At 35.7% G+C, this 27,247-nt stretch overlaps 1 protein-coding gene across 4 annotated transcripts in view; it reads right to left on the reverse strand.

Annotated features, from left to right (window-relative positions):
• Positions 1-27,247, reverse strand: part of Kcnk2 (potassium two pore domain channel subfamily K member 2) — a 186,234-nt gene that overhangs the window by 79,553 nt on the left and 79,434 nt on the right. For 3 of the 4 annotated variants that reach the window (XM_048809384.1, XM_048809385.1, XM_048809383.1), the window contains exon 3: positions 10,081-10,198. The exons of the other annotated variant lie outside the window; for it this stretch is intronic. In XM_048809384.1, the coding sequence (XP_048665341.1) occupies positions 10,081-10,198 (118 nt within the window). The remainder of the gene's footprint in view (positions 1-10,080; positions 10,199-27,247) is intronic. 4 annotated transcript variants of the gene reach the window in all.

The following is a 27,247-nucleotide window of genomic DNA, read 5'->3' on the forward strand; positions in this document are numbered from 1 at the left end:
GGCTGCGCATCTGCTGTCAGAAGTGCTCTGAGGTAAGTGGTTAGAGTAAAGTGGGTGAAAACAGTCAGTTCACTATTTTTCCTTCACACCCCTTTTTTCTTTGCCTGTTGCTTACCTTGGATAATTGCATTCTTTGTTAGCATCTTCAATAAGGGAAATCTAAGCCTAGAGAGAAGGTAGACGTATCAATTAAACCTGGACACTTGTTTTGCTGTTTTGGTTTTTAAAATAAAGTTCGAAGGGGAAGAAGTTTAAAATTAGTAATTAATGTGCATCTTTTGGATGACTGTGATTTTCAATAGTTCATATTGTCACTGTTACCCCCAGTGATATGTTAGAGCCAAGAGCTGGCTGCATGAAACTTCTTTTTCTTTAGAATTAGTCTTACTTGCATTATGCTTTACTTCTTTGGTAAACATTATGCAGTATTTACAGTACTATATAACAATGCCAATTTTCCAAGAGTAAGATTGCACAAGTCTAAAAAAATTCAAGGATAAAAAACAGAAATGAGGAAAAAATGAATATGTACATAATTACTAGCTAAAACTAAATAAGCCTGGACAAATGTCATTACATTCCTTCGTTATCAAGTGGAACACTTGAGACACTCCCAAAACATACTTTTCTGATAATCGCCTCACCTAGTTTTGGCCACATTCAAAACAAAACCTGCATACATGGTGGTTGGTCCGATGCTCTATAAAATCTTTAATCTAGGACAAACAGTACTGCATTTCAGAGGTTAGGCAGGGGAGAGCCAAGGAAAAAAAATAGATTTTTGCATTTATTCAGGCCATGACAATTACTTGCTTCCAATGTTTTGGTTAATTTCAAGATCATGACAGTTGACAGTGATTTCTTTCCAGAAGATTAAAATATGTTACTGCAAACTTGTCAAAAATATGCAGAAATATAGGAAAAAATGTGTTTTTCTTCCAGGATACAAGCAATTCATAACTTGAAAAACCCCTAGATAATGATGATAATGCTAAAATCCGATGGCCAGCTCTCCTCTTGCTGAAATTTTTACTAGATCTATACTCTACTGTTCTGAATTCTCCTATTAAAAAAAGAAAGAAAAAATTACCTAATTCCTGGGAAGGTTATGTCCCTAATGTTTCCAAATCCTTTTTCAACCAGTGCAGGACTGAATACTAGGTCCTCTGATTCGAACCTCTTTATGCCTGATATAACATACATTTGCAAAGAGAAGAGAAGATGACTAATCTATGACATTACTGGCTTAGGCATCTACAATACAATTTATGAAATAATTCAGCTGTGTCGCCCATCCAATATAATTTTGTGCTCAGTAAACTTAACTTCCATCCATAGGCGTTTTCTCTGACAAATACATTTTAACTTAGAAAATAAATAAATCTGCATACAGATTTTGAATGGCAGGAACATATGTTAACATCTTGAGATATGTTTTATTTTTATAAATGGAAGGGCATGGGAAGAGTAACAGAGAATCCAAGACCCAAAACAACTTAATTTCAACTTCTGTATTTCAATTACACAATACCAGAATTATATCTTTTAAAAAAATTATCATCTTCTCTAAGAAACTGGTACAAAGGGAAATGTAATAGCAGAGTCAAAGCAGAAGGTCACCTTGCAAAATTATTTGCCTTTTGAGTTGTCTGAAAGAGCCCTTAACTTTCATTTAAAATGCACTTCCAAAACTCAATACACAGTTCTCTAAGGGACTAGTGAAATGCCACGGAGTTATGAGTGTATTAAATTAACAAGTTAGCACTCAACACTCAGTGCTACAGGGTATCTTCCCCTGGAGAAATGGTGACTGTCAAATTCTACATCATTGCTTCAAGGCCATTCATTTCCAAGTTCAGGTAGCGAGTTTTGTGGTCACCCAGCTGGCCTGAAAACACTTGAAATTTTTCTTCACTTTTAAGTTATAGTCTCCTACTACATCCAACAGAAAATAAGATTAAAGTTTCATAGTTCTCAACATACTCAGTCTTTCTAAAACACACTGCCTTTTATCTGGAATTGCTTGTTAAAATTACTCCAAACCTTTCATTTGCTTTTTCTCTTTTTTTTTTCTTTTTCTTTTTCTATTCCATTACACATTATGCCATACTGGAGAAATGTAAGTTTGCAATAACTCTGTGATCATTATCATAGTAGCTTTAGCAATTCGATCTAGCTAAAAGCAACTTGAAAACCCCAGTGGCTAGCTCAAAATATAGAAACAAAAATTTAAAAGATAAGTAAATAAAAAGCATAGAAGCTGCATAGCCGAATTTAGTCTCAAGTGGTAGAAAATAAGAGTTCTTCGTAAACATGAGAAATGTTACGCCAAGGGGATGTTTTCCATTTGGACTTCACAAGAATGCTTCGGGATCTTACAGTCACTGCTGACCACAGTGATGTCCTTGTTATTTGCATCCTGACACTCAGAGATCAGGACAATTAAGTGAGTCACTTGGGCAGATTCTGACTCTGCAGTCCAGTTTATTTTCTATTGTGGAAAATTTTATTATTTTAATTATATAAATTATATTAACTATAAGTATATGCTAGTATAATTGTACATTAACAAAATATATAATTTTATTAATTATAATTTTAACACCCTCAGGTAGTAAAATTATCTTAATTTTTTTCTAATCCTTAAACTGTCCTCAAAATCTAATACTGTTGTCCATTACACTCTTCCAACGGAAAATCCCAGAGTTTTTCTCATAATAACTGATTTCTTATGAGATAAAATATAACTTAAAATTTAAAACATTAACCTCCACAAACAACTTAATATTTAACCACTAATCCCTCAAAGCATGATTCCAAGAAAAAAACAGAACCTCATCTGCAGACTTTCTAAATCATTTCTCTATCCACTATTTACCCTTCTCACTGCTATCTTCTTAATATCATCATCTTCTGTTACACGGATAAATGAAATAACATCCTTATTAGGCTTTTCCTCCACCCAGTTCTCTGACACCACATGGGTGCCCAACAACCAATTAAATTTGGGAGGGGCTTTTATGCTTTGGGTATTAGGTGTCCTCCAAAAGCTCATGTGTGAGACAATGTAAGAATGTTTAGAAATTAAATAAGGGCTATGAGAACCTTAACCTCATCCATGAATTAATCCCCTAATAAGGATTAACTGGGTGGTAACTGAAGGTAGTTAGGGTGTGGCTGGAAGAGGTGGGTCATTGGGGGCAGGTCTTTGGTGTACATATTTTCTCTCTGGTGAGTGGAGTCTCTGTCGCTCTGCTTTCTGATCATCATGTCCTGAGCTGCTTTTCCTCCACCACATACTTTTGCTATGATGTTCTGCCCCATCTCAGTCCCTGAGGAACGGAGTCAGCCATCTATGGACTGAGACCTCTAAAACTGAGAACCAAAATAAACTTTCCCTCCTCTAATTGTTTTTGTCAGGTCTTTAGTCACAGCAGCAAAAATGATAACTAAAACAGATCATGACCCTCAGGCTGAGGACCCAGTTGTATGGGACTGCCCCATGTCAGGCACCAGCTGCAAATGGCAAGCCCAGGCTGCCCACACTTCTGCCCAGCCAACTCCACATTCAAGAGTTCTCACAACCCCTCTGCAGGTTGGATAATTCCCTCAACAGACTCAGAGAACTCAGGAAAGCACTGCACTTGCTAACTCTGGTTTACTATAAAGGTTATACCTCAGGAACAGCCCAAAGGAGAGATGAATAGGGTATGCACAGAAGTGTGGAGAAAGGGCAGTAGAGGTCTTGAATTTTCCATGCCTTTCCCTAGCACACCACTATCCTACCACCTCAATATATTCACTCACTCCCAGGATAATGATACTGATGCAAAGACCTGGGAGACTTTTAAGAGGTTGGTGATTAGGTCATGAAGTCTCTGCTCCTATGACTGGATCAATATCATTATCATGGGAGTGGGTTTAGCTCATTTCTCTCCTTCCTCTCTCCTCCCTCCCTCCCTCTCCCCCCTCTCTCTCTTCTCTCTCCTCTCTCTCTCTCTCTCTCTTTCTCTCTCTACCTCTCTCTCTTTTTCTCTCTACCCCCCCTCTCTCTCTCACACACACACACACGTGCACACAAATGTGCCCACACATGTACCCACATACACACACACACAAAAAAAAATCTGTTGTCTTTCCACCATATGCCATGGGATGATACAGCAAGAAGGCCCTCGATAGATTCAGCCCCTCAATCTGGGACTTCCCAGCCTTCAGAACCATGATCCAAATAACCTTTTATTGTTTATAAATTATCCAATCTGTGGTAATCTATCATAACAGTTAAAAAAAACAGACTAAGGAAGTTTTTCTGGCTATTGTCCCCATTCTAAAAACATCCAGGAGCTTATGAGGAGTCACCTCATTACTACAAACTCAGGTATGGTTGAAAGGGGCTCATTATGAATAACAGAGGACATTCCCATCACTCAGAAAATTCTGAGTATTTTAAGAATTCTGTGCCAGGGACCTGGGACCAAGACAAATATATTTTTGTATTATATGGTTTAGTTCCATTTGGGGTTGCTATAACAGAACACCACTGATAGAATAATTTATAAAGAAAAGAAATATATTTGACTCATAAGAGACCATGCAGGAGACGGTTAGGAGAGAGAAGCCAAACTCAGCTTTTGACCAGGAATCCACCTCTTTGATTAGAAAGCCACTTTCACCATAATGGCATAAGTCAATTCATGAGGACTGAACCCTCTGATTCAATCATTTCTTCAGTGTCCCACCTCTTGACATTGTTGCATTGGGGATTAAGTTTCCAACACATGAACTTTGGGGGACATATGGTTTGGATTCGAGGTATCCCTCAGAAGCTCCTGTGTTAATGCTTGAATATGCAAAGATGAAATGACTAGATTATGAAAGCTGAACCTAATTGGTCCTTCCTAGTTTGAATGGACTAACTGGGTGGTAACTGCAGGCAGGTGGGGTGTGACATTCCCTGGAAGGGTGCAGGAGCAGTGTTCTTCCTTTGTGACCTTCAGTCACAATATTCTGTCTCAACTTGGGACCAGAGCAATGGAACCCGCTGAGTATGAACTGAACCTCTGAAACCATGAGCCTCAAATAAAATTTTAATCCTAAAAGTTGGTCAGGTTGACTCTTTGGTCACATCAACAAAAACCTGCGTAGATAGTATACCATACTCCCTGTTGGCCTTCCTGCTTCAGCGTTTGCTTTCTGAATGGCAGCTGAAGTCACACCAAAGTTTTCTCTCCTGCTTAAATCTTGCAGTGGCTTCCCACCAAATGCAGAAAGCTACCATGACGAACTGAGTCCTGTGTGCTCCTACTCATCTTGCTACCCTCACTTCTTCCTCTTGCTCCCTTCCCTCCAGACCTCCGGGGTCCACCACATGACATTGCCTGTGTTCCTTGAACATGCCAACATCCACCCTGTGCCCTCTGACTGAACTCATCTTTCCTCTCTCTGTACATAGCTGATTTCTTTTCATCCTTCAGGTTTCAGATTAAATGTCACCTCCTCAGAGAGTTCTTGCATCAGCCCCTTCAGAACAACTCCCACTCCCTGCTCTGGTTTCTCTCTATTGTTGCACATGAGTTTCTTTTGTTGCATATACTGCAATCATTCATGGTCTTGTTTATTAATGTTCCCATTGGTCATTTATCTTTATGACCTGGATGCAAGCTCCAGGTGGGAGCAGAATCACTGTGCATTTCTAGTCTGGCTGAATGAAAGAATAAACCAACAAAAATGGAGGGAGCAAAAAACAGCTAAAATAAAGTTTCCTAAAATAACACATAAAATTTTGGCTGGTTTTTTTTTATTATGATTGCCTTTCTCTTAATAGGAACGACTAGTACTCTCTATGATTTACAAGTGTGCTGCCTAAATGTTCATTTCACTTTCAACATTTTGACTTCGCTCTCCTCATTCTATTAGTCACCAAGACCAGGTGATCCCTGCATCTAATTCTTTCGGTGTTTTGCCTTCAACACCAGCTCCAGTTCTCCAACTGACACTCTTATCCTCCTCCTGTAGGTCACAGCAAAGACCTTCTCTTTCTTCTCTTAGTTCAACCATCAGTTCAACTTCTCCTCTTCCTGACACATACGTCTTCTAATGTCACTGTGAACCTTTCACTTCACTTTTCCAGAAGATTCATGTTCTATCTTAGTATAGTAGGTACAAAGATCCTCCAAAATTGAATCATATTCACTACTTTTTTCCCATCTCAAGCAGTCAATAATATTTCCCACTATTTCTTTAAATAATTCCTTTGGTCTCCTCAAATGCCTACCTTTCTATCCCCCAAATATATCCTGTTCATTACTCAAATATATCCTGTTCATTACTCATTCTGGATTTTTGCTTCATCATGGCACAGATGGGGGGGGGGGCTGGCGCTTCCCCCCTTCATCAGCTGAAATCAAACATTTTCTACCGAATACAGTTCAGTTCCAACATCTTCACTTTAGCCTCCCCTCTCAGTTCCACCCACACGTTCTTGCCTTCTTTCCCAGTTCTTATAGCACTTAAACAATTGTTCCAGGCAACATTTGATTGGCCCGTGTAACATTTGATTATACAAGACTTACATTTTGTTCTCCAGTTATTTCATATGTGTAATAGTTTCATATGAGACTGCAAGCAAGGACTGTACCCTTACTTCCTTATACTCCCAGCAGTGGAAAAAATAGTGCTGATCCAACAAGAGCCTCTGACATTGATATTGATTTGCATGAACTTGAGGATGAACCCCTTCAATTATAACCGTTATAATCTGCAGTACCCAGCAGACCACACTGACTCTTACCCGGTCTCTCCTGCATGACTCTCAATGTCTGAAATGTTCCCTTTCCACCTTCATTTACCTGGCAAATCCCTAATTCTCTTTCCATTCTCAATTAGGACAACATCTACTAAGGAAAGGCAAGTACCCTTTGTCCATTCCTTAAATACTCCCCTACTCTGATATCTATGCAAAGCGTCACCCTATACATTCCATTAAATGTTCTTGATTCATAGCACCTGGCACACTATATTATAAATGTCTATTAACCCTCTGGCTTCCTAGACTAATTCATGTGCTACTTATGGTCAAAGAAGTTATCTTTTTTTTTCTTTGCAGCAGCAGAGCATAATGTTCTGTTGATTGTTGAAAAACTAAACGAACAAATAAATTGATAACAAAATCTGTTTAAAAAAACTAAAAATTTAGAGCATAAATATCACTTGAGTGTTAAGAAATGCCCAATATATCCCATTCATACCACTTAAGATGGCTATTTGTTTTTCATTCCAAAAATAATCCTTAAGCCCCCAATATGTAACAGCACTGGGGAAACAGAAAAGACCCAAACAACTACAAATCCCTAAACTCTCAGACCTTCATCTTTCTAGTTGTGTCAGGCAAGCTCTGACAGCTGGAAACCACAGATGAGTTCCAAGCAAGTTTGTGCAATGATGCTAAAGTGAATGCCAAAATAGTGGCAGTTTAAAAAAGGTGAGCAGTAGTTAAAATTGGATCTACTTTAAAGGCAGAGCCAGCATAGTTGGCTGATGAACTAGATATGGGGTAGGACAGAAAACAACAGTCAAGGATGGCTCATATTCTGTGGTATATAGAATAGGATTTGTGAAAGGTTTGGAAAGAACATGTAGATACATGAAAAGTTTCTGTAAAATGATGTTTTAAATTTTAATATGCAACAACTAACCTTCCCTTGGGCATATTTTGAAAGAATAGCAAGGGTCTTAGACAAATTTGCTTCTTAGACAAATTGCTTCTTAGACAAATTGATAAAATGGAAAAAAAAGACCCTGGACAATTGTTAACAGTCTAGCTCCATGAAGCACTGTGTGTACTAAGTACCCTAAAAAAGCCACTGAAATTTGTTTACTATAAGCCTCCCAAAATCTATTTTTAAAATGACCAATTCAATGTAGCTAATACAATAGGTTACAATTTCTATGACTTCTAATAGACACTTCAAAGCTCACACAATTATTATCATTAGCAATATTAATAATTATACCTTAAATTATATGGAACCATAATTTAGATGTCAAATGGACACATGATAGAGGCCAAAGCTTATGCTTGTCCTAAATCATAATCTAATACAAGGTGATGCGAGAGGGTTTTGACCTAGGAGCAAAAGCCTATGGAGTAAGAAGTCCCCGTACAAGTGACTCAGAATGACTTAAGCCACCTAAGACTAAATACTGAAAGAAACAGTGGGAGATTTGGGCTGTAAGGCAGCTACTTAAATAACCCAAATAATCAGCTACTGTGCTTAATGGCTATAATTTGGGGTAAAGCTGGTAATAATGGTTTATTTTTTTTTTCATGCATTGAAGTATATGTCTGAAAAACTTACTGAATCTGGGGATTTAAACAACGAGACTGTTTATAAACATATGATGCAACAGTAAGTCTGTATAATGACTGAGTCTCTTGCAAAATAATTCAGTGGAGGTCATGATGAGTTATAACTTGGACTCTGGAGTTTTCATTGGGCAGAAACAAGCCATTCTCACTCAAGTCTGTGAGCTCTCTTTTTTTTCCCCTCACAGACTCTAAGTAGTTTACACAATAAATAGTTATTTCCATGGTAGAAATGGCCAACATGTCTAAGCCTCAAGCTTAACCCTATTATTATGGTTAGAAATCAAGGTTGCCCTTCTTCCAGATTTTCACAGCCACACAACTTTTGACCTAGCTGATGGAAATGTAAGAGTACATCGTTTCCTGACCTCCTAACACAGGCAAAAAATCAACATGCTAAGGTATTTATTTTGCTGACTAGTGATACAATGCGCAGAGGTGCTATGGTGGATTCATACAATAGCAACCACTATAGATTCCTGACAAAGAAAGAATTTTAAGCCAGAGTTTACCCCTATATTTTCCATGTTCTCTTATCGAGGACTTTGCTATAAAACACAGATTTAAAAATTTCCCCCACTTTATCACTGATGGATGACATTACAGAATATAATTGAAACTTTCAGAATCTCAATGTAATCAATCCCAGACAGAAATTCTCATTGTTAGCACATGCAGAAGGGAAGAACTTCCCTTTTCACATAGATTTTTCTCCCACCTAAACATCATTCTTAACTCTGACAAGTGAACTTCGTTCTCCCTTCTTAAAAGTTATGTTTTAAACTCACTCCTTCCCTGAGCAGGAAGATGATAATCTTTGCTAAACCCCATAGGATGGCAAACATGAATTCCACTGTGGGATCTGCATTTAATCTGTTCTGGGACATTGACTGATTCACAGAGAGAAGACATCTTCTACATGTACCTATTCTGCTGCGTCATTAGCAATATTAATAATTATTCCTTAAATTATATGGTATAATTTAATTATATTATATTATATTATATTATATCAGGTGTGGAAGGTACTGAATGCATGCATGATGAAGCTCAAGGACAAAGCCATGATCCCTCTGTGACCCTTTTCAACATTAAACAAATGGTGGGATTAGGAAAAACCTCAGGGGCCTAAATGACCTTGTTTTTCTAATCCTCGCATTTTGGCTTGAACTTTTTTTTTATGTTTATGCCATTGACAAAATATAACATATTAAAAAACGAACCATGAAAAGAATCATACCCATGAGCATGAAACAACACTCAGTTTGTTGAAATGAAGAGTTAAAATTTACAAATTGAAAAAGTTGATATGAAAGAACATCATGGAAAGAGTACTGAAACTGTAGTCAAATCCTTTCCTGCAACACTAAAGAAATAAAGACACACAAGAAAGTAAAAACTACTTGTCCTAAGAAATCATTGTTTCAAGCCAGTCTTGACATTACTATGCATTTGTTAAATGTCTCTACTGGGTTGCTCCAGAGTTTCAGATATATTTTAAATATAACTCGGCGTCCAAAAACAATGACTAATTCATTTCTATCACTCCAATGTTCAAAATTTCAGGACTCCTTTTCAGAACCAACTTATCACAATCTAGTTTTCTACCTTAGGAAGACCTTTTTTTGCTCAACTATATAAATAAATTCAAACAAATGAATTTTAGGTCACAAACTATACCAAAATAAAACACAAAATAAGTTGTCTCCTACCTATGGTTGTAATAACAGTGCCAGCAAAGAAGAAGGAACTTCCCAAATCCCAGTGACTGATTTGATTGGAGGTGTTTCCTAAGGGTATAATCCCTGCATTTATTGCTGCCACTATTTGCTGCAAGTTTAAAAAGAAATTTATCAGTGCACATCAATCATGGAGAGGCATCAAACAGTATCAATCCCACCCCAGAAATGACTAGTTAGACAAAGAGAATCAATTTTAAGGTTTTAATTTTCTATTTAAAATGAAAGTAGATGTTAAAACTTCACAGTAAAGAATTTCATAGCAGTTCAATAATAAGAAAAATACATTTGATATCAAGTGAATGCATCTTTATGAAGTTTCTAATAAACAATGGGTACAACTAATGTGCATTCATATCATCAATTAACATAGTGGCACATTGAATTAAACAACTAAATATAACAACGTTCTCTAATAAGCACCACAGATTTCTTAAAGTTTAAAATATCAGATTGCAAATTACAATTTAAATAACATGTAATAGTTTCATCAATAAAGAGTATTTCCAAAGTGGTAATCATTTCAAATGTTAAACATAGGCATCCAAGCCTGAGTTGTCTATAATTGAAGTGACCATATATTAAAAAGCTCTCCCCCCTAAAAAAACAGGCTAAGTGGAAAGAAAGAAGGAGAAAGAAAAAAGCATAGCAATTTACTGTCAAGCTTGTCAATCCAGTTAGATTCAGAGTTCTCAAATTTCACTACATTCTTATCAATTTTATAGCAATGAAAATCACCAAAGATTAACATCTGCACTATTTAAATAGGGACCATTAGGATCTAGATTCTTCTCCAACTATTACTGAGGGGTAGACAGAAAGATGACATTATAATCCCTTCTTCAATCATCAGATGTTGGAGAAGGAAAGGAGAAGATACTAAGAACAAATAATAAGAAAACATGTAAGATGAAAATGTACAGAAGATAAATATACAGATATATACAGAAGAGGATATTTATGTTGTAAATAGAGTTTTAGAGGTCTTTATCATTTAATTTTCAGATTTTTAATATCTGAAAGAGTTTCATTGAATAAGAAGATCAAAAATCAAGAAAAGAGTGACTGGCTTAGTTATATAGTGTTATGGCAAATGGTCATTAAGTACATTCAGAAAATAGAGATAGTTTCCCAAGGAAGTGACTAGAAAAAAAAAGATGGAAAAAACCAGGAAACCAAGAGGTGAAACAGAATTTCAAATCCCATTTAAAGCTGACTCTTACAATATCTGATTTGTATTCATCTGTGAATGGAAACTCCTATACTTGTGAAAAAAATTAAGACACTATGAAAATGCATTGAAAAGATAATTTAAAACTAAACATATAATTCCTGAATCCTGAGATAACCCCAGCTACTGTTAAAACAGTATAGGTATATACTCAAGGTAGTTTGATATGCTTTCTACATAGTTGGATCTGTGAATTATATATTGGATGGTTGGATTTGTGAATGATATGAAATGTTGCATTCTCTAATCTTAACATGATTCCACTGCAGATTTTCTTTGTCATTAGCACATTTACATAATCATGGTCCAATATGTTGACGCATATGTTGTTCTAAAATTTGTCTCATTATAAAAAAAACATGCTGTTTTGAATATATTTGTGTATACATGCTTTCTATTTTTGAACACTCCCTCAGGAGATATTGTTAGAAATAAATGTGCCACACTAAAGATTATGAAGGCACCTGAGGTACAGTAGCAAATAGTTATCCAAGGAGGGTATCACAACTGACCCCCTACAATTTATGAATGCTTAGCAATACCTCTAAAATTAATAACATGTTATCTTTACTGGACTAGTGAAAATAGTTTATATATTGCTTATTGAGAATATTGTTTAAGTATGCTTCCTTCATTCTATGTTAAATGTACACAAATGGACACACATAGATACCCATGTACACAGCACACAATGAAGCGAGTTTTGAGAGAGTTCATTCTGTTTACCTCTCTATGGTAAGCTTCATACCAGATAAGGCAGTTCTCACTTCATTATCCTCCTTTCAAAACATGTTCTTTACAGTTATTGCCTTTTTATTCTTGCGTAAACTTTACAATCATTTAGTTAAATTTTATAGAAATTTTCATTTCCATGGGTTTAATATATTTTCATTGAAACATGTCACATATTTTAAAATTGAAAATATGTAAAACCTATAAATTAATTAAGGAAAACTAACATTAAAATAGCTGAACTTCTCACCAATGAACATGGCATGTATATCTATAGCATTTTTACATATTACATATAGATCTATACATTTTTTCATAGGTATTTTCTTTTTCCATTTTAAATTATAATTGTTTATTACTATGGAATATATACATACATGTCATTCATCCTTTTTACCAGCAGGTCTCAAATTTGATATCTTAAAACTACTTTGTAGTTCCAAAATTTATTGAAGACTTTTGTTTATTGGATAATAAGTATTAATATTTACCATATGTTGTAATTTCTAATTTTCAAATGTGTTGATTAATTCATATACAAATAAAAAGAAGCTCGTGTAAGTAATCTACTTTTATGAAAAATAATTATGCTTTCCAAAGCAAACAAAATACGTAGTAAGAAGACAAGCAGTTTTATAATTTTATAAAGGTCTATAAAGTCTGGCTCATTAGATAACAATTCTATTTTAATATATGCTTCTGCATTCAATCTGACAAGACAGCATATCACATAGTCTCTGGAAAACTCCGGTGCACCTTCATAAGACAAAAGGCAGAGTGCTAGCTACTATGGACAACGAAAAAACATAAATACTTTAGTATTATTAAGAAAATAAGGTTTGACTCATCAAACCTCTGACAGTGTCTTGGGGACCACATTTTGAGAACCACTGCTTAATACTAAACTCATTATTCCCTTTTCTTTGTGTGTTTGATTCAACTAAAACTAAAACCAAATAAGTCGTTACTTACAAATCACGACATTTAATCTCATCTTTCAATAGCTACATTTTATTACTTTTCATTTCTTACTGCATTGTCCACTTTTTCCAGAGCCAATGCTAAATAAGAACATTAAAAGCAGATTCTTTGTTCTTAATCATATAAAATCCTCAATGAATACTTTATCATTTAATATCTTCACTATTGGCAAGAAAATGATGTTTAAGTACATTATGAGAGCAGGCATTAAAAAGACAAAACTTTAAAAAAATAAAATTGCCTTCAAAAAATAATTTAATATAGCAATAACCATATATAGGATGTAATAGGTGAAAAAATGAAAATTATTCTATTTAAGCAAAAACCAAATGAAAATTATAGGTTCATGTACTCTAACACTAGGAAAAGCATAGCTTATGTAGCTAAATAAATAAATCAAGGTATCACAAATCTGAAAGGGCTGCTTATGATAAGTCTGCTATTAGCTGGTTACTCTGGAAGAAAGAGCTTCACAGTTAATAAACATGGGGATGCCACGCCTTTGCATGTGCTGGCAAACACTGTAGGCATAAGCCCCAGGAACACTAGGGTGTCACTCCCAGGAAAAGCTAACACTTCCAGTAAACATCAGGAAAGAGGAAGGTTTAGACAGATTGTAAACGCACACATAGTATATTTTAATATTTTACAGACATTTCTTTAACACATTCATTTATTTTTTTAAAAATGATTATTAATCTATGGTGACAAACAACTGCAAAGCAACAGCCAAGTAAAAACACAAATGATAGAAATATAAATGAGAAAAGGGAAGGCAAGTATTCAGACTTTACCCAATAGAATTGATTATCTTATTGGCTAAAGCAAGCAAATTTTGCCAACAATTAATTTAATACAGCTTTTATGGCCAACACCATTATTTGATTTTATCCCCTCCCAAGGGTTGAGGGTGTAGCTCAGTGGTAGAGTGCTTGCCTAGTGTTCAGGAGGTCCTGGGTTCCGTCCCCAGCACTGAAAAATAAACAATGGCTTTTATTTTGTTCTTTCCTTTGTCAATGGTGAGGTGCAATGTTGCTCAGTCAGATACTTGAATAAAGTCCACAGATTATTTAAATTCAAAAGAAGCATATCCAGAGCTATAACCAGAAATGGCAGTGTCTGGCAATGTGTGGGTTGTAAATAGGCATGGCAGAGCTGTGATTATTGAAACAGAGGCTTGAGATCAAACTAAAAATACATCAAGTCACTATGAGAATGAATCTACCATAAGGTCTTTTCTCTAGTTCTCATAAATTTATTTTATATTTTTGAACAAAATCTCTCAGTCAACATCCACAGGAAACTAAATGCCCTTTCCTACACAGACTTAGGACTCCTCAATTTCATCCTTGATTCAGATATCAGAGCACTTAGCAAATGTCTTCAGGAGAACTGTTTCCAGTTGTGCTGTATCACATGACTAAAGTAACATGTTCACTTAGTAAATAATAAAATTCACTTTTCCATTAAAAGAAACTTTTGTAAACAATCATGTTAATGTTGACAACTGATGAACAGGTTGATTTCTTTGGGTTAAGATAAAGAAAATGTGCATTCCTATGCATTTAATACTAATAGAGGATTACTTCAAATGTTTTAAGGAAGGGCTGCTAAGATTAAACCCTAAAAATAGTACAAGATAATGTTGATTGAATTCACATTTAATTTTGCTCTTCAGTTTATAAATAAATATATAGAGTGTGCACTAAGGAAAATAAGTTGATTACAAGGTTCTGGTTAAGAATAGAGACTTCAACTTAAGAGAGGACTTAGAGGCTTACAAGCACTCAGATGATAAAAACAATAATGCATAAAGGTAATTACAGAAAATCTTGGTTTCCATGACAATAATGGCTTCAGATTCAAGGTGTAGAGAGCTCTGCTGTGAATTTGTGCATTCTTGAATTATAAAAAGTTGATCTCTCTGGGTCCCCTGGCCTATTGGAAATATATTCAGCTTTAACACCAAAGTTGATAAGACACACTACTTTGAATTATATACTAGCACAAATGATATTCCAGGAAATCATGGACAATCATAAAATCTTTCCATGAGTCCGATGCTAAGAACCAACTTTATGTGTGTTATGTGGTATTAGAATGACTACTTTTTCATAAAAGGAAAAAATATTGGAAATTGAGCAAGCTCTAGAAGGCTGAAGGATGTATTATATTCAGAGTAATCTTATAGTGGGTCTGAAAATATATGACACCAACAAATTCTAATTCCACTCCTTTTTGGAATATTCAGTTGCTCGTGTTCCTCAAAACAACACAGAATGTTCCAAATGTTTTCTACAAAATCTTCTTATTAAAATCATATTCAAGATTTCATTAAAATATACTACCACACCTATAATACTAAAAGTTGAGTCACAATAATTTGAACATATTAAATGATATTCTGAACTGCAGGTATAAGGTGTCAACAACCAATTATGTTACAACAATGATGTGTGTATAACTGATCCAAATGACAAATTTTTTAATTGAATATTTAAGAATGTTCTTATTTTTTCTCCTTTTTCCCATTATTTCCATTTATAATTATACTGACACCTGTATAATCATACCATTCCTCAAAGAGTAATATAGATATTGTCTTGTCAAAAATATGTTAGGTACGACTATAGATCTTCATTTGAGACAATATCATTGTAGGATATCAGTTCCACCTTGAGAGCAGCTAGTCTTCAGAAATCCAATCACACATCTACAGTACAATGTCTGACCATTTCAACCACGTAAGCAAGGTTACTTTGAAAAAGTAGAAGAATGCATAATGAGAAAGACAAAATAATAAATGACGCTCTTGTCAAATAACTTAGTGAGCAGATAATTAAAGGTGTCGTTATGATTCATGTTTACAACACAAAAATAGTCATCACTCATCAACAACAGTCTCCTATGAGTTGTTGCTAGAGGCTGCAGGATCCTCATGCATCTCACTTTTGACCCCTGGCTAAGTGACAATGTTATGATTCCGTACTCCCAGAGGACATGACAACTTTGAAAGGTCCTGCTAATAAAACCAGAGACTATCTGAAGATGGGCCTTACTCTTTACAGGCTCAGAATCCACACACAGCACAGGCAACCTCAACTGGCATGTTTGAATTGATGAAGATCCACATTGGATTATCCATTTCCTAAGCTTTAAAAAAAATTACTGGACATATTTATCTGGAATGTTATTTATGGGCATAATTTACACAAGAAGCATCTCCTCTCTTATCCATGACAGGTAGAAGTCTCAATCACTGGGGCTACTTCTTAGAGGCCATTATATGTATCAAATTAGGTTCCACCAATGGGCAGCAGCATATGGCTTGACAGTGAATTTACACAGAAAACTATCCCTTGACACATCCTTTGCACCACTAGGGATAAGCCCCAGAAACCAGACCTTTCTTCTTTTTTTGGTTCTTTCTCCTTTCACAATATTCTGGAAATTAAAACAATGCCATAGGCTTCCTTGAATAAAATGGTATTTCTGTTAGAGTGCCACTCAGGACATGATATTTCTGTTAGAGTGCCACTTAGGGCAAGGGAGCACGCAACTTCTTGAAAACCACATTATATCAGCACATTGCTCTTCAAGAATATTTCATGAGAAGTCTTCAGCTAATGCATATAGTACATTCAACCATCTAAAATTGCTAAACTCTGAGCATTTGGGGCCTTTGAAATGGCATTATAATATCAGCATACAAAAGGATGGTACTTGTGTTTTGATGAATAGTGTGTAATAATATACCAGATTTCATTGCACTGTAGTATTTATTATTACAGAATTAAAGCCAATTCCCATAACTAGAAAATTGGTAATGGATCAATCTGTTAGGACTTTGCTTACAATTCTACAGTGAAGAATATGTACTTACTAGGTTAGGTTAAATCTTATGTTGCTGAGAATGTTACTTCCTGAAAACATAAACCAGCTGTTAATTCCTTGGTGGAAACTCAAATTCTGTTCAATTTTTGCATATTTCTGAGAAATCCAGAGATACTAGATAATAAAGATGATTATATTGTGTCAAAGTGAAATTTTACATTCATGACTTGACATCAAACATTCATACTAATTAGTATAAATTCTAACCTAATTGAAAAAAAATGAACATAACAGGAAAAATAGAGATAGTTACATAAATCCAAATAGTAAACAACATCCCCAAATTACATTTTACAGTTAAATAATTGTTACAAGTATTGATAAACATTATGCTTTCTAAATCTTACATCAACAATACTTCTTCTTTTATAAAAAGCATAGTTCTGATTTCACACAGAGAAAACAAAAGGTTTAATACTTTCGAATTTTTTATACAACACATAAGTGTCCGCTGCCACTATATTTAGAAACCGGGAAAGAAGCACATTTTCAACTTTTCCCCAAAGTATATTTTCTAAGTAAGAAAGGTAAAATATAGTAATATTTTTAATCTATTTTTTATTGGAAACAATCTGAGTCAAAATATATTTCATGTTTTTTTCAAAAACGGTTTTAAAAGTCCCAGAGTATATTTTCAAGTAAAAGGAGACCTAAATTTAATCACACATATATTAGAAACTTCTTATGAAAAAGCAACCTTTTTTAAAAAAAATGAAATCTAATTTTTACAACTTAGAAAAGAGAGTATTTCCTTCAGGGGAGGTGGTGTTTTTTTTGTTTTGTTTTGTTTTGTTTTTTGGTGCCAGACTAAAATCTGCTGCCTTACCTTTTCATGGTGTTCCTTCTATTTAAGGATTATGCAATTGCATGTCAATGCTATTTTTACAGGCTAATGAAGTGTACAGCTTTTTTCTTGTTCTTTTGAAAGTGTGAATTTACTTCCTATTAGTAGAAACCAAAATTTAAAATCTAAAGCAGGGAACAACAGAGTTGGGGGTGGATGATATCAAAGAGCCAGAAAGCCAAAGACATACTGCTGGGTATGAGAGCTATCTGGGTATCTGGTCCTATCTACGTGGGAAGGTTTTTTGATCATAAAATAATCTACAAGTAATTGGGTATTTTGGAAAACAATACTAAACGGACAAAACAGTCCCTTAAACAGTTTTTTTTGCAATATTCATATATTTAATTTTGTTTTTTGTAGCTGTAATAATCAAATGTCTTCAACAATTTTCCTATAATATAAGCATGTTCTAAGCATCTGGAAGTTTTCAGAGCTTCAAATGACCACAATATCTCACTGAGTAGCTACCTGCAATATATTTGACATGATCATGGCTCTATCATTGAATAAATCTGTATAATGGTGTCCCAGGGCAAATGACCATTTACAGAGTTGTTATAGAGAAGATTTCATACATCAGACAAGGAATGAACTTGAAACACTAAAATCCTTTCATTCTTTGAGCCTGAATAAAATGAGCACACTGTGAATAGTAAAGAATAAAATATGGTAAAGAACCTGAGTCCTTGTAAATCTGAAATAACCAGAAAAATACATGTGAAGCAACATACTAAAACCTGCATTCGGGCTAGGGGTGTAGCTCAGTGGCAAAGCGCTTGCATAGCATGTGTGAGGCACTGGGTTCGATCCTCAGCACCACATAAAAATAAACAAATAAAACAGAGGCATTCTGTCCATCTACGACTACAAAAAAAATTTTAATAAAAAATAAATAAAACCTGCATTTCTCCAGTGGTGCATTTTTCCTTGAGTCTTTCAGGATTCCCTAGTAGGGTATGAAATAATATTTTATAGAAATGTTAATTTTTGCCCATGTTTCTGGCCATCTTCTACCCTATCCGAATGGAGGGAAAAAAGATTAGTAAGAGAAAAGGAGACCATGAAGAAAGAAGGTTTTCATACAAAACAAAAAGGCAAGTAGAAAGAAAGACAATAAAGCTTATTTAAATAGCAAAATAAAGAGTTCTAGAAGAACAAGATAGGAACTTAGTTCAATTTACAGTCACTTTATTTTTTTAGAAATTTCCTTTAAAATAAATTGTCTTCAAAGTAGAATTTGAATAGGCAGGAGACTGAAATCAGGGATACAACATCTAAGAAGATATTTTTATACTATTTTGCCTAAGGCCTGCTACAATAACCAAAATATATTCACACAGTATGTTTTTAAGACCTGAATTTCTAAACTGATGAGAAGAAATAAGCTAAAGTGTGACAAAGAGTTTACTCTGTCAACTACCTGCATCCATAGTTTCCAAACTTGAAACATTATGTTGGTTTGTTCCAACAGAAGGTAACTGATGTCTACTCATTTGATTTTCCAATATACTTAAGCCTTTATTTTCATATCAGATACAATTTAACCCCCCCCCCAAAATGTTTTATGTCTATATAAATGTAACTATAGTAGAAATGGTTAAGAAAATTATTCAATTTCCATAGAAAGACAATCTGTTATAATCATAAACTTTAAAGAAAAATGGAGGGGCTGGGGCTGCAGCTCAGTGGTAGAGCACCTGCCTCGCATATGTGAGGCACTGGGTTCGATCCTCAGTACAACAGAAAAATAGATAAATAAAGATATTGTGTCCATCTACAACTAAAAAAAAAAGTTTTTTAAAGACAAATGGAATTTTTTTGCCTATCCATCTTCAATATATAACTAAAGAACTACAGCAAAGATTAAAACTTTCATGCTGTAGATACACACACACACACACACACACACACTCACACACTCACATCAAAGTGATAGTTAACAAAACTGGTATTTGAATCAACAAACTTCCTACAACCCAAATTAGTCATCAATAAAAGCCAAACACCACTCTACTGAAACATTCCAGTAAGAGTATGATAGACAGATCCTGTTTGAGGCCACATAAAATTTATGAATTTCTCACTTCAACTGAGTTGACTCATTGCCATTAATAATCCCACCAGAAATTTCTCTGCTTTCAGATTCCAGGTAAAATTTCTTAATATACTGAAGAGGAAGTTTACTAATGACTTGCTAACATTATGCAGAGAAAAGGAAGTCTTGCAAAAATTGTTTTAATATGTTTATATTTCTTGGCTCAGTGTTACAAAAAAAATCAAGACAGCAAAAATAATATATGAGTAACTTCCCAAAACAGAGTAATTCATACCCATCCTGTCAGCCACTTTGCTTTTCTTCAAATTTCCCCTGACTTTCTCAATTACATTCTCAAATACTCACTACAGATGGCAGATATTGAAGTGGTTGAAATCCATTTTGTTGAGAAACAGAAACCTGAAAGAATTTCTTTCAATTTTTCAAGCCAACAAGAACAGCAGAGGTACCCCTTGACACCTTTCCAGGAATTATTTCACAAAAATGCAATTAAATGCTTCCCTCGGGCACCTCTCAAGCTGACATGAGAGTGTCACACCACAGCCGTCAGCACTGCAAACAAGCTTGGCACCTTTCCTGGTGCTTTCCACAATAGTCCGTCACATAGGCTGTATTGTTCATCCTCCCTCACAGGAGACTCTTGCCAGTCTCAAGAGCATTTCGGAGCACAAAACCCATGAAAGAGATGATGCCCTAAAATTCATGACAGACATGAAAGTGGTTGGTCTTCTTTGCTGAGAGGTCCAGAATATGAAGATGTCTCTGCCAGGGAAGTCTCTAGTGGAGGACCAGTCCAACACCTGGAAGGGTCCCAAGGTGGGCCAAACATCCTCAGAAGATTTCCTGCCCCCTAATTCTCACAACCTAAGAATGTGCTTCTGCTAATGAAACAAACAGGAAGCATTTAAACTGCAGGGAGCAAGAGAATAATAACAATAACAACAACAACTCAATATATTAATGCATAGTCTCTGAGGACCCAGAGGAGGCGTGGAAGGATAAGAGTACTGGCATTTGGAGATGACCAAATATACCTGAACCTTATTGAAGTCTTCTTTTTAAACCACCTTTGCATCTGTTGGGTGTGCTTAGTCAGCTCTCTCTGCTTGTGTTAATTATTTGGACCCAGCAGTACAATTCCTGAGGGGTTTCATCAATAACCGGTTGAGAATTATCTATATAGTGTCACTTAACAGAAATCAGATGCTAATTATTTCTTTCACAAAAGATAAGGCACAGAGAGCCTAAGCGGACTATTAATTGAAAACAATAATAACAATAACTTGGCAAACTAGTGTCAGGACTTGGAGTTATAATTTTGACATCACTAATCTCTCCCACCTCAGAACATACCTCTTGGCCTCTTTCCGTAGCTCACAGAAAACCACACACTCTAGCTGTCCTCCCCGCTCCCTGATGGCTCCGTATCACGTGTGAGCCTATACTTCTTTTCTTCTCCATCCATCCTCACTTGGAGGATTTCATTTAAACACAAAGCTTTAAATATCCTCAATAGGTTGATAACTCTCAAATGTATTCAGCTTGTACTGCTCCCCCAGCTGGATGTCTGAAAGGCAACTCAAACTAATCATGTACCGAACTGAACCCTGGAGCTCCTCCTTGAATCTTGCTTCATCTGGGTTTTTTCCCATCTCTTTAACTGCCAACTTTATTTTTCCAGTTCTTTAAGAAGAAATCTATGAATCATCTTTGACTTTTTTTGCATACAACTCACATCAAATCCTATCGGCTTTACCTTCAAAATAACCCCAAATTCCATCACATCAATTGATTTCATCTTTATACAGGCCATCAACATTTCCCCACTGGGTTCTTACAGCAGACTCTCATTTTTATCCCACTACATTCTATTCTTCACAGGACATCCACAGTGATTCCAAGTCATGTGCCTGACTCCTTTTCAAGTTCTTTCATGGTCTTTCAAGTCATTCCAAATGAAATCCAAGATCTCTTACAAAGATGTACAAGGCCCTACAGTAACTGAGCCACTGTTAACCTCTTTGGTCTTTTTTCATACAAATCCTCCTTTCAGTGATTCCCTCTAACCATGTGGCCTCTGCCAATAATGTGCCTGCCTCAGAGCTTTCATACCCACTCTTCCTTCTACCTAGAATCCCTTTCCCCAGTTATTCACTTGTATATGTATACATAGCTTTTTATTGTCTTTCAGAACTCTGGTAAAACATTTAATTCCCTTATCAGCCAATTTCATTAGCTCAGGTATTGACTCTTTATCATGCACTCATACTATTTTTTCAGGACATTTGAAATTACATTATGTACTTATTAGTTTACCGGTTTTACAATTATAAGAAAATGACCTGAGTTGCTCATAACATTTATCTTAAAGTCTCAAAGAGATGCATTCATTCAGTAAGATGGTAGAATAAGAAATCCCAGACTCTCTCCTATCCCTTAGAGATACAGAGTCTACAATACACAGAACAATTCCTTTTGTGAGAAATCAGAAGCCAGTTAAGAGCCTCCTGCCCCCAGGGTCACATGAAATCAGCCAAATCAAAGTCAGCAGAAAAAGGTGTGGTGTTGGTACTCACTTGTTATAGCCATCCCCCCACACAGCCCTAGCTCAATGTAGTATAAGAAAAAAATCATCCAGTATCCAAATTCTCCATGGGGAGAGAAAAAAGGACTGAAATGTATTTTCAACATGCAGACTTTTCAGAGGGCAACCTAAGGAACTAGTTTCTGTCTCACTCAATTCATACCCAGAGCACTGGGTGGATATGACATACTCCAAAAGGTCAGGGGCCACTAAGAAGAATGAAAAGATAGGAAACATGTGGTAGCTCCAAAGAACCTGTAGTATCTGTCACATGCACAAACCAGAGGGAGCGAGAGATTACAAGCTCCCAGAGGGGAAAAAAAAAAGAGTACATTTTTCTAATTAGTACTTAAATAAACCAGTCCAAAGGATACACACCCTCTAAAAACATGATGAGGTGTTGAGATTGAACTTACACAATTCAATAACAAGAAACCTGGTTTTAGGCTGGGGTTATGGCTCAATATTAAAAAACAAAAAAGAAACCCGTTTTTTTTAATGGGCAAAAGAGTTAAATAGACATTATTTTAAAAAAATTTTTAGTTGTAGGTGGATACAATACATTTATTTAATTTATTTATATGTGGTGCTGAGGATTGAACCCAGGGCCTCCCATGTACTAGGCAAGTGCTCTACTGCTGAGCCACAATCCCAGCCCCTTAAATAGACATTTTTTGGGGGGAAAAAAAAAACAGAGAGAGAGAGAAAAAAGACGTATGAATGGACATACAAAGGTATATGAAAAGAGGCTCAGCATCACTGATTCTCAGGAAAATACAAATCAAAGACACAACGAGCTATTACTTCACATACACCCCTTAGGAAAGCTCTCATCAAAATAATGGAAAATTATAAGTATTGTTGAGGATATGAAGAAATGGGAGTCCTTGTGTGCTGTTGGCAGGAAAGTAAATGGTGTGCTTTCTATTGAAAAGATAGAAGTTCCCACCAAATACTACAAAGAGAACTATGATATGACAGAGCAACCCCACTTCTGTATTCAGAAGAATTCCAAACAGAATCTCAAAGAAATGTACTGCACTCCCATGTTCATTGCAGCACTCTGCACAATTATCACGAGGCAGAAATAACCTAAGTGTCCACTAGTAGATTAATGGATTCAGAAATCTCCATCCAGGACTATAAAAGAAGCAAACCCTGTCATATGCTACGTATGGATGACCTTTGAGGACATAAGTTAAGTGAACCAGACACATAAGGACAAACACCGCATGTTCCTCCTTGTATGAGATATCTAAAATGGTCAAACTCAAACAAACAGAAAGAAGAACAGTGGTTGTCAAGGGCTGCTCAGAGGGAGTGTTACATTTAGTATCTGGAAGTGCCAGCTTGTGTGCTAAAGGCTTGGTCTCCAGGTGGGGGCGCTATTGTGAGGTGGTGGACACTTTAGGAGGTGGGGCCTAGTTAGAGGAAATCAGTCACTGGGAGCATACTCTTGAAGAATCAGAATCCTTTGGGATCCTGGCTTCTTTCTCCTTCTTTCTCTGATTTCTGTCCACCCTGAAGGAAGCAGCCCCCTCTATGACATTCTGAGGAGGACCTCACCATGGGCCCAAAAGCTCCTGAGACAAAATGGACTGAAACCTCTGAAACTTGGAGCCAAAATAAATCTTTTCTCCTTTTATTCTGATTTACATCAGGTATTTTAACAGTGACAGAAAGCTAACACAAGGAAAAATAGAGAAACTGCTGTTCAGTAGATATAGAGTTTCAGTCATAAAAGATGAAAAATTTCTAGAATCTGCTATAAAACAATGTGCCAGTCAACTATACTGTACCATATACATATAATTTTGTTGACAGGATACATCTCAAATAAATAAATATATATATATATATTTTTTTAACTACAATTTAGGGTCAAATTAAGTGCCTCACATAGGACAAAAATCTTAAAAAACCAGTATATCCCCAAACTGGCATACTATAAAGCCATTAAAAAGAAGTCTATACATCTATAGCTAAAGATATGGATATATATTCATGACTTTTATAAATTCAGTCAATCACTTTATGAAATAATATGTATAGTAAAATATAATTTGGAAAAGGAAAAGAACTCATAGTCCTACACTGTGCTAGGCATGCAGTAGGCACTGAATAAATGTTTAATAAATATTTTTAATTCATGAGATTTTTCACTTTACAAATTTTTTTTTAAAAATTCTAAGTTGCCTCACTTCTCTTTACTAATGCATGTTGCATTTATTACCCTTAATCTCTGAACTTTAAAAAAAAAATCTGTTTGAGAATTCATTTAGCAACTTTAGGTATAAGGAGCTTCATGAAGACACTACCCACTTTCATTTTCTTTAGGATTCAAAAGGATTCCTGTAATCCTAAAATTCTGAGATTTTTCACTCACTCATTCAGCAATACACAGAAGGCAGCCAGCAACTATGGCAAGAAAACTTGAGAAAATACATGCAAAACAATGAGTCACGCCTGTGTGGCATTTGGGACAGACTGCCACTCTGCAGGACAAAGAATTCAACATATAGATTATTTACCTCAAAGAAAGAAAAAGTGTTAGACTAGCTAGCTTTGATCCCTGAAAGATGATGTTATTTATAAAAAACAGAAGAGAAAAGAAAGGGGGGGAAGGAGAGAACAGAGGAGCAGTGGGAGAGTTTGGAAAGCTAGAAGTCATGGATCTACTATTTATTCTGTCACTAACAAGTAGCATGCTCTCAGGAAAATGATCCAACTGTTTATTTTCTTAGTCATAAAATGACAGGTCTGACGGAAAAATATTTACTGTAGATCCCAAGTTCCAAATTCAATCCCAAGTTCCAAGTCCATTCCTTAGAATGTTGTCTTCTATTCCTTCAAAATATATCACGGCAGATTTTGCTAATGCCATCTTATAATTCTCTGCCTTTCTGATGCAGTTGCTATTTTTGCTTGTTTTATTGATTTTTTTGTTTGCATTCCTTTCAAACTCAATTGCACGCATGTCAGTTTGGTTTATATATAAGGTTAACTCATTTTTTTTCTTCTTCTTCTTCAAGAATAAAAGAATCTCATTAGATCTCTACAAAAAAAAAAAAAAAGCTTATCTGAATCAATTTAATCCTGCATCAAGGAAGAATTATAGTGAATAAGACAGACACATGCCGACACAAACACACATACCAGCTGTCTATGGATCAGAAAACTCTATGTAGTGAAATAGTGAGTAATGGAGTATAAAGCAGGAGTTCTTGTCCTGTCAAAAAAAAAAAATGATTTGCATAATAGCACAGTACAGCTGTCCAAGAAAAATGTGCCTCAGGAATGATATCATTATTATAAAATAACATCATTTACCATTTTAATTAAACCAAATCATTTAAAATTACCCTCACGAAATAGATTTTTTAGGCCTGCTCAAATCAAGAGCCAAATGTCATTGTCTGATAAAACATCTTCCAGAAATGATAACTAGTGTGAAGCTTTGGAACTTGCTAACCAGAGAGAAAAAAAAATAAAACAATTATACCATCATTTTTAGTGGCGGGGAAGTCGTTACATGTCCAGAAACATCAATCATGTACAAGGTTTTTAATTTAAAAAAAAATGATTTTACACAGTGAAATATACATCCTTCATCCTAAAACAGATGTTAGGAGATTTATTTTGAGAAAATAAAAAGAAAAAAAAAGGGCTTTACCACACAGAGCCCAGGCACGGAAACCATCCAAAAATTATGTGTGCTCTCAAAGTTTATCTTAGTCATAAGGAATCTCAGGCACAGTGACTTTGCCACCATCAGTTCAGAATCCTCAACCAGGCATCTTACTCTCTCCCTATATCTTTCCCAGAACTACACACATGACTTCGAACACCTCTTCTGGAAAGTTTTCTCCTCTCCTGTTATCCCAAAGTTTGTCTGCCCCCCCTCAGTCCTCTTTCTTTAAAATTCTTTACAAAACCCACTTTCATTAAAATTTCTCCAACTAATCTAATCTAATCCCTAAGGCCATCGTCTTATTTACCTGCACAATCACAATATAATTTTCCATTTCTTTGTAAGGTTTCGTAAGTGTTGAGGCCTATTGACTTCAAACCTCGACCACTTATTAAGGTCTATAAGTCTGTGGCCTGACTCCTTCAACAACTTATCTCCTATGGCTTTCCTGTCCATAGGACACTTGGCCCAACTACATCAGCATTGATACAGTCCCAGAATACTACAGGAAGACTCTAACCTAGACACATGTGCTATCTTCTCTGCCTGAAGCACTTTCTCCCCAAAATCTTCATATGACTGACTCTCCCTCATCTGAATATCATCTCAAATGTTACTTCCTCAGAGAAAACTTTTCAGAACATGGCCCATCTAGGGGAATCCCAACCCCCACCCTTCTACCTCCGTAGGCCACTTTTGAGTCTTCAGAACATTAATACTTCCCAAAATAATCTTGACTGAATGCTTATCTGTAGTAGTTTTCCACTGGCATAGCAGCTTCCTGAGAACAAGACTCCTGTTTAACTCTGTGTTGTGCCCCATGCTTAGAAAAAGGCCTTTCAAAAACAGAACTGAAGAAGGGATAAATAAAAGGACTTTACTCCTTGCTTTGAGATAAGTAGCTCTTCCCTGTGCAGTATGGTGGCACACACCTATAATCCCAGGGGCTCAGGAGGCTGAGGCAGGAGGATCTCAAGTTCAAGGCCATCCTCAGAAATTTATTTAGGCCCTAAGAAACTTAGCAAGACCCTGTCTCAAAATAAAAAACAAAAAGGGCTGGTGATGTGGCCAGTGGTAAAACACCCCTGGGTTCAATCCCCAGTACCAAAAAAAAAAAAAAAAAG

The sequence above is a fragment of the Marmota marmota genome, unplaced genomic scaffold (assembly GCF_001458135.2).
Source record: "Marmota marmota marmota unplaced genomic scaffold, marMar, whole genome shotgun sequence".
NCBI lineage: Eukaryota > Metazoa > Chordata > Mammalia > Rodentia > Sciuridae > Marmota > Marmota marmota.